This window comes from Bos mutus, chromosome 8, assembly GCF_027580195.1.
Source record: "Bos mutus isolate GX-2022 chromosome 8, NWIPB_WYAK_1.1, whole genome shotgun sequence".
Taxonomy (NCBI): domain Eukaryota; kingdom Metazoa; phylum Chordata; class Mammalia; order Artiodactyla; family Bovidae; genus Bos; species Bos mutus.
This window is the reverse complement of record NC_091624.1, coordinates 39180134-39192778: the sequence shown is the minus strand read 5'-3', so window position 1 is coordinate 39192778 and position 12645 is coordinate 39180134. Positions and strand designations below refer to the sequence as shown.

Genomic DNA, 12645 nt, shown 5'->3' with positions numbered 1-12645 from the left:
GATTGAACCCATGGCCCTTGGAGTGGAAGCATAGTCTTAACCTCTGCAGTGCCAGGGAAGTCCCTATTATTTATATTTTTGAGGAACCCCCATACTATTTTCAAAGTGGCCACACAATTTGTATGCTATTTTGTTTGTTTGTTTGTTTGTTTTTAACTCTGTTGAAATATACACAGAAAAATGCACAAAACACTAGTGGATTATCACGCAGCAGATACTTCAGTCAGGAGCTAGAACTTCCCCACTTCCATCAACCCTCCTCATTCCCCTTCCAAGCCACTCCTTTCTCTTTCCTCTTCATAAGTCTTTTAACACTTAGTTTAGCCTGTAGTTTTAGAACTTTTTATAAATGGAATCTACAGTAAGCATTCTGTGTCTGGCCTTTTTGCTCAGTTTTTGTTGGTGTAATAATTTGTTCTCTTTCATTACTGTATTGTGGTCTTCTGTATTACTGTACCATAATCTATCCATTCTGTTACAGATGTGGATGTTTTGGTTGGTTCAGTTTGTGGCTGGCTATAAAGAATAAAAAGTTGTAAGACAACATAGTAAAAAGTTAAAAAAAAAAAAGCATAGTAAAAAGGGAAGCCTGGTGTGCTGCAGTCCATAGGGTCGCAAAGAGTCGGACACGACTGAGCGACTGAACAACAATACTAAAAAGTGGTTCTGCCCATTTTATTCTCATGAACAATGTATGAAAATTCTGGCTCTTCCACATCTTTGCCAATGCTTTGTCCTTAATTTTATAACTTAAGCATTTTGAGATTATGAGGGTGTCTTGTTATAGTTTTAATTTGTACTTTCTTGAATAATACTGAGGTTCAGCATCTTTTTATGGGTTTATGGGCCATTGGATGTCATCTTTTGTGAAGTACCTACTAAAATTTCTTGCACTTTTTTCTACCGGATGGTCTGTCGTTTTTCTCAGTGATGTGTAGGCTTAGCACCTTTTGAATATTAACCCTTTGTCAGTTGTATTTGTTGGAAGTATCTCCCATTCTATGACTTAGCTTTTTATTTTTCGGAATGATATCTTTTGATAAGTAGAGGTTATTAATATAATTCAGTTTATCTATGTTTTTCTCTAGACTTAACTGCTTTTTCTTTCCTGTAAAAGAAATACTTCTCTACCCCAAGGTCCAGGAAGATAATATATTCCTGTTATTGTTTAGATCTGTGCTTTCCAGTATGGTAGTTACTAGCTCCATGTGGCTATTTAGAATTTAATTAGTTAAAATAAATGTGAACTTCACTTCCTTAGTCACAGTGGCTACAGTGGTGCTCAACAACCACATATGACTGGTGGCTACCATATTGGACAGCACAGATAAGGACTGTTTCCATTGTTGCAGAAAGCTCTCTTGGATAGTGTTGTACTAGAAGCATTTACAGTTATATTCCTGATAATTCACCTGCAGTCAATTTATATGAGTGGTTTAAGGTGGGTGTAGTAAGGGTCAGGGTTTGTTTTATTATATTGAATGGATGAATAACCAATAAACCGAAAACTATTTAGTGAAAAGACCATCCTGGCCCAGCAGTTCCACTTTTGTCCTAATTCAGGCCTACCTGAATTATATGAACTTCAGTTTCTACTCTTGACTAAAGTTTCTTATACACAAGTTACCTGAAGGCTGAGATTCTCTGTTATTAAATCTCTGTACACCTCTGGGACCCAGTGTACATAGTACTGTAGTCTTTTGCTTACATTGAAAATAGCATTCATATTAAAAATTGAATTGAAAAAAAAAATTGAATTGCTGTTTATTGTAACTTTCTTGGAGAATAATATGACAAATGTTTTGAGACTGAATAAGTAATTTTCAGTGGAAGATATATGGAATTTCTTGTAAAGAGATATTGGTATATAGCTGTTAAATGGGTTGGGTTATTAGATTTGGTGTAAGAGTATTATAATGAGACCGAGATTCTCAGTTTGAATTTTACCCTTTCCACATCCCCAATGTGCATTATGTTCTGTGATGTGTTCTGCATTCTCAGTATTGGTGAATGCACTCAATAATAATTAATCCAGATACAACTGTGACCATGAGTGATCAATCCAGATAATCAAACTACTGGAAGCAACAACCTAAAACCTATGCTTATGAGATAATGATTCAATAAGATTTTCTTTTTATAAAGAGTAATAATAATGACCAATAGGCTATTCTTAGTATCACATCATCTTAAACATTTCATTTGTTAATTCATCTTTAGTTGAAATAGTTGATTATAAATACTAACCTTTCTTTTAAACGAATTTTCCATTGGTTCTTTGAATTAGACATTTAATGTTTTTGTTGGAAATGTTTTTGATTGTGTGATGATGGATTAATAAGTCAAACTCTAGAAATGATTACAGTTTTCATTTTTGCTAAGGTATTAGTGTTAACTGAAGAAGTTCACAAGTAGTCTCTATCCAGTAGCTTATGTTATATTCACTCGCACTGATACTAAATAAATCATTGGTGTATGCTAGGCTCATAATTAAGAAAGATAATTTAAGGAGGGTTAGCGTTTTTGGGTAGTGTTGGATGTGGTCTCAGTGAGTAATACAGCCCTGTAAATGTGGTCTTGAGTAGGGGAGGTTGGGGTCAAATGTTCCATTGCACTTATGAGGGCTCTTCTCTTCAAGAGCTTCCAGCAGTGAAACGACCTAAAGACAGGCATGAGAAAGGCAGAGAAACAAGGTGTGCCTCATCCTTCTTTCTGCTGTTTCTGATGAGTTTTTCTTATTTAGTCTTTACTTTTTCGATGAAACTTGTTATGTATGCTCAGTAGTCCTCTATTAAGTATGTCATATATAACGGTAAAGTAGCAATCAAAATGATACATATTTTAATATCACTTTTCCTAATAAATTGGGCCTAATTAAGTAAAGGATTTATCTAGCTTTTCCTTTTTTTCTTTAAAGCATTTGTATTGATTCCTTGGAAGCTTTAAATATAAAAAACAATAGAATTGTATAAAAGATGATACAGGGTCTGTTAGAATTGATTAAATGTTTGATTAATTTGAAATATTTCTCAACTGGTCCAAATATTTTTGTTTCCATTTTAGAACAAAATCCAGTCTCATAGCAGAGGAGAATATAATGTTTACAGCACCTTTCAGAGCCATGAACCAGAGTTTGACTACTTGAAAAGTTTAGAAATAGAAGAAAAGATCAACAAAATTAGGTGGTTACCCCAGAAAAATGCTGCTCAGTTTTTATTGTCTACCAATGGTAAGTGTACATTTTTTCTTTTCATATACCCACTATGTACACATATCCTGTGGGTTTCTTTCCCCTTTTCAAAGAGGAGTAGTTGTTAAGAGGGCTCTGGAGATAGACATTTGGAAATATTCTTCTTCATATAGAATGTAAACTCTTTTTTGTCTTTTCCTTTTTTATTTTCTTTCAGTTTTTAAATTCTCTGAAAGAGCTCCTTAGGTGTCCTTGTCTTTAGTACACACACTGTTTGTAGTAAAAAGAATGAGGTTTACATCTGCTTTGGGTCAGATTCTGTTCCTGCTCCTTCTTGGCTTAGGAGCCTTGGGCAGGTTGCTGACCCTGCTCGGGTCTCCTCGTCTGCACACTCAGGGTGGTGGGTTTGCATTACCATCTGGTTGTGGGGATGACTCCTGGTGTACACAGTGAGTGCTCAGTATGTGTTCATTTCCTTCCCTCTTCCTTTTTAACTGTGCCTAACTCTCCAAAGAGTATTTCATACTATAAATGCAAAACACTGTCAAAGGACAGTCCCCACTCCAGAACACTGTATAGAAGAGTGCTCGTCCTACTTGATCCTCGTTCAGGAAGGACACAAACTGGAGTTGCCTCATTGCCATTCTCTCTTGTTTCTGTAGGAAGAGTTACTAAATGAAGGTTAGAATTATATAATGACTCTATAAGAATTTAAAGTCCTTTATGACAAGTTAAGAAGTGGGTCATTTCTTTTTGTGTTCTTATTTTCACCTGAGTTGTGACTTGGCTTACCCCTGCGGATTTGGGTCTAAAGAGAGTCATTAGCATGGTTGAGGAGTACTTCCAGATGTTTTGGGTAGCCAGTCTGTAAAAATTTAAATTAAAAGCTTTTTGATGTTGGAACAAGGATTGGGGAAAGACTTCCATTTTCTCATCCCCTTGGTATTAGTAAAATCAGATATTAGCACCTAGAACTCACCATTCTTTAGTACTTGCAGAATCTAAACTCAGGTGACTTTGGTTGACACAGTGGAAAACATTAAGTGCTGGAGAAGAAAATGGCAACCCACTCCAGTACTCTTGCCTGGAGAATCCCATGGACAGAGGAGCCTGGTGGGCTACAGTCTATGGGGTCGCAGAGTCAGACACGACTGAGCGACTTCACTTCACTTCACTTCGTCACCTTAGGCCTTCTCACCCACTGTGTCAAATTCTTGGAAATGCATTCCACAGAATGATACCACAGGCTGATAACATGAACTGCATTTTCCTCTCCTTATTAAAAAAAAATACATAGAAATAATGATTTAAAGCTTGTAATTTACAACATTATAAATGGAGGCTATATGTTTATTCATGTTGTATGTTGGTTTCTAATCTTGGTTCAGTTTTGATTTGTACAGTTGAGTTCTTTCAAAGAGCACTTCAGGTACTGCTCTTTGACATCCACTGTGTATTATTGTGGAGAAGGAAATGGCAACCCACTCCAATATTCTTGCCTGGAGAATCCCATGGACAGAGGAGTCTGGCAGACCATGGTCCATAGGGTCACAGAGAGGCGGACATGACTGAAGTGACTAAGCATGCATGCAATATGTGTTATACAATTTAGGCAGTTTCTACTTTGGAAGTAAATGTCCCAGGAAGTGTGTTTGCTCGTAGTAATTTTGGCAGTTCACTTCCTACAGGCTAAATTGTTTTATTTTTTATAGAGGGCAATTTTTAAAATACAAGCTGAAGTAGCATAATGAAGTCCCATATACCAAACACCCAGCTTCAGCAGTTCTCAGTTCATCACCAGTTGTGTTTCGTTGGTACTTCTTACCCTGCCTTCTCAGTATTATTTGAAAGCAAACCCCATTTCATCTCAGTTCTCATTTGTATCTCTGCGTGTTATCCATGCAGGTTTCCTTTGTGATTTGAAATAAATAAGGCATCATATAATCAGCCCAGCCTTTATAGACACTGAACTCGACAAGAGCTCAGTGGCAGGAGAAACCACTGGAAATTCCAAGGGTTGGGTCAGGGGTTACGTGAATCTAAGTGCTGTTTTTGTGTAGACAGAATAAACAGTGTTCCCCAAATAGGATTATGTAAATTTGAAAAATCATTGATTAGTAATACAGCTTATTTTTAAGAGCAATACACAATGCATTGTACCTGTTTGGGGTTTTTTGTTGTTGTTGTTGTTAATGAATACTAAGTAAAACACAACTTTTGGGATGGTAGCTGTATTATTTTTTGTGCTAAAAGTAGAGTCCAATGTGGAAGAATGTAACAAGTATGGAAATTTTACAAACCACAGTATCTGGGGGTGCTGAGAATAGGAAAAGCGATGAGAGGAGTAGGACTTGAGCTGCATCTGAAAAGCTTTATTCTTTGAAAAGAGAGAAGGCAAATATGGAAAAATGTCAACTTCGGTTAAATCTGAGCAGTGTCTCTGTATTATTTGGTAGAGTTTTCTCTGACAGACAGCATAATATCTGTACTTTCTCTCTTCATAGTGTAATGGGTCTTTATACTCACAGAAAGGTTAGAAAACTGCTGGGGAGACTGAGGGAGAATAGGACCAAACATTCCAACTTTGAGTGATCAGAATTAGTCTTCATCTTTGCATTGGCTTTCTGTGATCGTCGCTATTCAAGTATTTCCCAGATTGTTTTTACTTAAATAATTTCATAGTCCTCTTCTTATAACTTTATTCATTTAATGTTTATTCAGGTGACTTTATTCTCTTTCTCTTTAACCTCCTTTGCCTTTCTCTGAATTCTCTTCAGTTTCTGTATGTTGCAGAAACATCCAGCTCTAAAATCTGTTGACCATGGGTCTTTGAATATATAATTAATAAAAGTTCACTTGTGAATAGCTTGTATTAACAGCTTATTAATAAGAAGCTTTTTGGATTGTATGTAAAAGCCGCACATCCACTTGGAAAGGAAACTTGGTAGCTTTGGTGTTCCCTGTTCTAACCCTCTGTGGTGAGGGGAACACCAGGACTCTGAACTTCTGAAACACTTGAGATATCAGTATTCACAATGTCGGGGAACACTGTAGAGCAATGGTTCTTAACTTTTTGACTGTAACAATTCTCTGAGGAATCTAATAACCCTCTTCACAGAAAATGAGTATATTCACATACTCTTGTGTGCAGTTTTTTGGACTTTGATTATTCTCATGTACCTTCAACTACAAGCCCAAAATTCCAGGTAAAAGTAACTGCTGGACTTCTCTGGTGGCTCAGTGGTAAAGACTGCCTGCCAATGCAGGAGACACAAGTTCGATCCCTGGTCCAAGAAGATCCCACATGCTGTGGAAAAATTGAGCCCTTGTGCCACAACTACTGAGCTTCTGCTCTAGGGCCCATGGGCAGCAACTACTGAAGCACCCTAGAGCCCATGCTCCACAACAAGAGAGACCACCATAACGAGAAGCCTGCACACCGCAACTAGAGAGTAGGCCTCTGCCCCGCCCCCCAAACCGCTTGCTGCAACTAGAGAAAGCCTGCTCACAGTAACGAAGACCCCGTGTAGCCATAAATAAATAAATCTTTAAAAAAAGAAAGAAAGCAACAAACCTACAAGCCCAGCAGCACAGCCCCCCCCAAAAAAAAAAGTCTAAAAATACTGTAGAACATATAAGAATTTAGATTTTTTTTTAAATTCCCAACCTGCCTTTTCACAAGTACTGCACTGATATTGTGTAGTACTTCTCGGTCTTTTGTTTACACCATTAAAAGTTTTTAGCACTCTCTTAAGTCACAGATTTTATCACTTAAAATTTTTTGTTCTGAAGTTTAATTTATTTCAAAAATCTGTTTGCCCAGTTTATTTTCTTTTTCTTTCTTTTTTTTCTATAACACTACTAGGAACCACAAACTAATTACATCTTATTTGAAATGTTTGATAAGTTTATTGTGATTTCTTTATCTGGATCTTTAATAAGGATGATGAATTTGAGCAGGCCATAAGAAATCATGGGAATGTGTGTGTGATGGTGTTGGAGGGGTTCATCCTTATAATCTTTAGATGATAATTTCTTCCAAAATGTAGAATTCAGGCATGGCTCATTTATATGATAGATTTGGGGACAGGTTAAATACTCTAAAATTTGTCATTCTTTACCTAAATTATATAAATATATGTAAACCAAATGGCACATAGAAAACACATATAACTTAACTGCTGCTAAGTCACTTCAGTTGTGTCTAACTCTGTGCGACCCCATAGACAGCAGCCCACCAGGCTGCCCTGTCCTTGGGATTCTCCAGGCAAGAACACTGGAGTGGGTTGCCAGTTCCTTCTCCAATGCATGAAAGTGGAAAGTGAAAGTGAAGTCGCTCAGTCGTGTCCAACTCTTAGCGACCCCAGGGACTTCAGCCTACCAGGCTCCTCTGCCCGTAGGATTTTCCAGGCAAGAGTACTGGAGTGGGGTGCCATTGCCTTCTCCAACTTAACTGCAATATACCTGAAAACTCCAGGTACATAGGGTTCAGATGAAATAGTTAGCTGCAAGCTAGTAAAGTTGGCAGTTGCTCTCTGTGTACATGTCATCTCTGCTGGGGCACCCACAGTGGTGCTTAGCGTGCTCTTCTCCACTGGGCAGAGGGGTGGCCAGGCTGGAGGAGTCCCTGCCATGTCTCTGTATGGAGCACTACAAATTACTCTATACACTGCCTTTCAGATTCTGGTATACTCATTTGCATATGAAGGGCCATTAAGATGTGGCATTTTATAAGTCCAGTTTTAAGCTTATAATGGGCATGCATACTCAGTTGTGTCCGACTCCTTGCAACCCCATGGGATGTAGCCCTCCAGCCTCCTCTGTCCATGGGATTCTCCAGGCAGGAATACTGGATTGGGTTGCCATTTCCTACTCCAGGGCATCTTCCCGACGCAGGGACTGAACCTGCATCTCCTGTGTTGGCAAGTGGATTCTTTACACTGGGCCACTTGGGCACACAGAGTTAAATAAATGTGCTTGATTCCATCGTGATGTAAATGGTTGGTTGAGTAAATAAGTGGGGAGAAAGTGCTTGTTACAGAGAATTCCAAATAACATGTGGATGGATACTCCTCCCTGCCCGGACTGTAACTTGTCCTATTAGACATGGATGGATTTAATGCCTCATTTCCAAAGCGGGAGAGTAAGTGTGCAGTGGAGAAACCTGGCAGTTTCTTTCCTAACCAAGTGATCACCGGTGGAAAAGTCATGTCAGTACTATGTATATATTTACTTCACTCTGGGCTCTTCCTGATACCCCGTGATCTCAATCTGATCATGAGGGGAACAACAGACATGCCCAGTGGAGGTACATTCCACACACTTTGCCACTGCTTCTCAGAACTGTCAGGATGAAGAAAAATAAGAAAGGCTGAGAAATTGTTGCAGAGAGACTAAGGTGCCATGACAGCTAAATACGGTGTTGTTTGGATCCTGGAACAGAAAGAGGCGTTAGTGGAAAACCTGATGAAATCAGAGTAAAGTCTGAAGTCTAGTGAATGGTAACGTGGAATGTTAATTTCTTAGTTTTAACAAATGTACCGTGGTTGCATAAGATGCTGACATAAGGAAAAAACTGGGTAAAGAGTATATGGAAACACTCAGTGCAGACTTACTTCAGAGGTAAAGTTTATTGTAAAAAACACTATTTTATATATTCTCGATACTGAATAATTTTGTCTTGAAGGACTTGGGGATGTATGCTTTTAATTGGTAAACTATTTTCAGGGCCTTGTACTTACTTGAATCACAAATGTAACTTTTACTCTAAATAGTCCCTGGTGGCTCATATGGTAGAGAATTTGCCTGCAGTGCAGAAGACCCAGATTCCACCCCTGTGTTGGAAAGATAGCCTGGAAAAAGGAATGGATACCCATTCCAATATTCTTGTCTGGAGAACTCCATGAACTAGGAAAAACTGAGCCTGGTGGGCTATACAGTCCATGGGGTGGCAAAGAATTAGACATGAAGGAGCGACTAACCCTTAGGCTATTTTAACTGACTTTTTGTGTGTGTAAAAGTTAAATATTAAGCATTATGCATATATAGACATATGACTAAGCATGTGCTTAGTCACTTAGTTGTGTCCGACTCTGTGACCCCATGGACTATAGACCACCAGGCTGCTCTGTCCTTGGGGATTCTTCAGGCAAGAATACTGGAGTGGATTGCTATGCCCTCCTCCAGGGGATGGACACACACACACACAGACACACACGGTTTCCCCCACCCCCTCTAGCGCACGCACACACACACACAGAGTTCCCCTGCCCCCTCTAGCTATAATAATTTTTGAAGGATAAGGACCTGGCTGTGACCTGATTTTAATATTAAGTGATATTTAATGAGTGGCATTAACATAGATTTTTTTTATTTCTGTGCTGTTTTTATATGTACAGATGTTTTTATTCACCTGGTAGTAGAAAGTTTGTGTTTTGTTGAGTCGGATCAGGGATTTTATTCTTGGGATCCTTTTGGGTGAGATATGAAATCACATGTTTAAGTATACTTAAAATGTGTTTCTTCTGTCGAGGTTAATCTCTCATTTTTTAAGACTTTCTTTATTTTTTCCCAGATAAAACAATAAAGTTATGGAAAATCAGTGAAAGGGACAAAAGACCGGAAGGGTATAACTTGAAAGAGGAAGATGGAAGGTATAGAGATCCTACTACAGTCACTACACTACGTGTAAGTACATGTTAAAAAAAATCTGATTCCAATGAATAGTCTTCTGTACTGTTATTATGTAGTCTAGATCCTCAACAGAACATGAATAGGAATAATTACACTCTGCCCCTTCCCAAGATTGTGTGACCAGACACAACATTAAAGACTCAAATTTTAAACAGACCCCGACCTACAGATGAGTCTCACCGTGGCCAGGGCCGAACCAGGACTCAACACAAGACTGTGTTTTGATTTGTTTTGTTTTTCACTATGCCACCATGCTCTCTTTTGTTCTTATGGTTTGGTTGTCAGCTATTAGAAGGTTAAGTTTCAAGATTAACTTTCTTTGGAGATCAAAAAAATAAAAATGGACTAAATCTTCTAGTTGCAATGAAAAATACCAAGAATTTGATGCTTTGGGCTGATTTCCTTTTTAGCCACTTTAAATCATAAACATTTATTAGCTTTGCAAGTCTTTCAAGCAAAAGATTGAAACTAGGAAAAACTATAAATTCTGATAGTATTGCTCTCAGTTCAGTTCAGTCGCTCAGTCGTGTCCGACTCTTCGCTACCCCATGAATCACAGCACGCCAGGCCTCCCTGTCCATCACCAACTCCCGGAGTTCACCCAAACTCATGTCCATCAAGTCAGCGATGCCATCCAGCCATCTCATCCTCTGTCGTCCCCTTCTCCTCCTGCCCCCAATCCCTCCCAGCATCAGAGTCTTTTCCAATGAGTCAGCTCTTCGCATGAGGTGGCCAAAGTATTGGAGTTTCAGCCTCAGCATCAGTCCCTCCAATGAACACCCAGGACTGATCTCCTTCAGGATGGACTGGTTGGATCTCCTTGCAGTCCAAGGGACTCTCAAGAGTCTTCTCCAACACCACAGTTCAAAAGCATCAATTCTTCAGCGCTCAGCTCTCCTCACAGTCCAACTCTCACATCTATACATGACCACTGGAAAAACCATTGCCCTGACTAGAGGGACCTTTATTGGCAAAGTAATATCTCTGCTTTTGAATATGCTATCTAGGTTGGTCATAACTTTTCCTTCCAAAGAGTAAGCATCTTTTAATTTCATGGCTGCAATCACCATCTGCAGTGATTTTGGAGCCCCCCAAAATAAAGTCTGACACTTTCCACTGTTTCCCCGTCTATATCCCATGAAGTGATGGGACCGGATGCCATGATCTTAGTTTTCGGAATGTTGAGCTTTAAGCCAACTTTTTCAGTCTCCACTTTTCACTTTCATCAAGAGGCTTTTTAGTTCCTCTTCACTTTCTGCCATAAGGGTGGTGTCATCTGCATATCTGAGGTTATTGAGATTTCTCCTGGCAATCTTGATTCCAGCTTGTGCTTCCTCCACCCCAGCGTAGGAAGGCAAATTTGTTTTTCATTTTTTCCCCCTGTCAGCACTTTAAACAACCAATATCAGTTACTTTATAAAACTAAATCTGTGTAGTATTATGCTGTTTAATATTACCTCAGAAACTGGAGTAATGAAGTCTTCTGAACCTTCAGTTCTCTTGTAGAAAGTGAATATTTTGTAATCACTTCTTTTTCATGTCTTATTGACAGGTGCCAGTCTTTCGGCCCATGGATCTAATGGTTGAGGCCAGTCCACGAAGAATATTTGCCAATGCTCATACATATCACATCAACTCAATTTCTATTAATAGTGATTATGAAACATATTTATCTGCAGATGATTTGCGGATTAATCTTTGGCATCTGGAAATAACAGACAGGAGTTTTAGTATCCATTTGGTTTCCTTTTTCGGTGTTGGGTAAAGAAGGCATGTTATCCTCATACTGGATTTATTTTCATTCTCTCCTTGGGGTGTTTTGATTCTTACATAATAGCTTATTATTTTATAGCACTTTTTTGTGTTATTAAACACTGGGTGAAATTATTTGATAAAAGGCTTATAATGTATCAATTTAAAAACTGGATTCTTGGAATTTTAACGAATTTTTCTCTCTGTACCTATGAAAATAGAAAAACTTTTAATAGCTGTTTCTTGTAACAGAAACAAATATGTGGAGTATTATCTTTAAAATATTTTTAATTATAAAAGTATTCTCATTAAGGTTGGAAAAAGATCCATGGCATGATGCATGATGGTCTAAATACTTCTCATTGTTTATGTTATCCTCCTAAAAATTTTCTGTGATTATGAGATATACACACACACATATATAGAAATGTATATACATGTTTGTTTTTAAGTACTTAAGTTGTTGATGAATGTTAATTATCACACTACTATTAATGTATATCTTTCCAAATAGATATCATTTGAAAAATTAACACTGTACTATAATTCATACTCTACCAGTGCAAGCATACCTCGGAGATACTACAGATGCAGTTGCAGACCACAAGAATAAAGTGAATACTGCCCTAAAATTAAGTCACACAAATTATTTGGTTTCCCAGTACTTATAAATGTTAGCGCTACATTGTAGTCTATTAAAGTATGTAGTTGCATTATGTCTTTTTAAAAAAAAACAATATGTATACCTTAGTTTAAAAATATTGCTGAAAAATGCTGATCATCACCTGCACCTTCAGCAAGCGGTAATCTTTATGCTGCTGGAGGGTCTTGCCTCGTTGAAGGTTGCTGACTGATCAGTGGTGATTGTTGAAGGTTAGGGTAGCTGTAGCAGTTTCTTTGAAATAAGACAGCAGTGATGTTTGCCACATCAATTTTGACTCTTCCCGTCATGAATTATTTCTTTGTAGTCTGCAGTGCTGTTTGACAGCATTTCACGCAAGTGGAACTTC

General features: G+C 38.2%; 1 protein-coding gene across 2 annotated transcripts in view; it reads left to right on the top strand.

Moving 5' to 3' along the window:
- The window catches only part of PPP2R2A (protein phosphatase 2 regulatory subunit Balpha), an 86176-nt gene that overhangs the window by 60647 nt on the left and 12884 nt on the right, over nucleotides 1–12645 (top strand). For both annotated transcript variants that reach the window (XM_070375496.1, XM_005902991.2), the window contains exons 4-6: nucleotides 3064–3229; nucleotides 9765–9877; nucleotides 11436–11613. In XM_070375496.1, the coding sequence (XP_070231597.1) occupies nucleotides 3064–3229; nucleotides 9765–9877; nucleotides 11436–11613 (457 nt within the window). The remainder of the gene's footprint in view (nucleotides 1–3063; nucleotides 3230–9764; nucleotides 9878–11435; nucleotides 11614–12645) is intronic.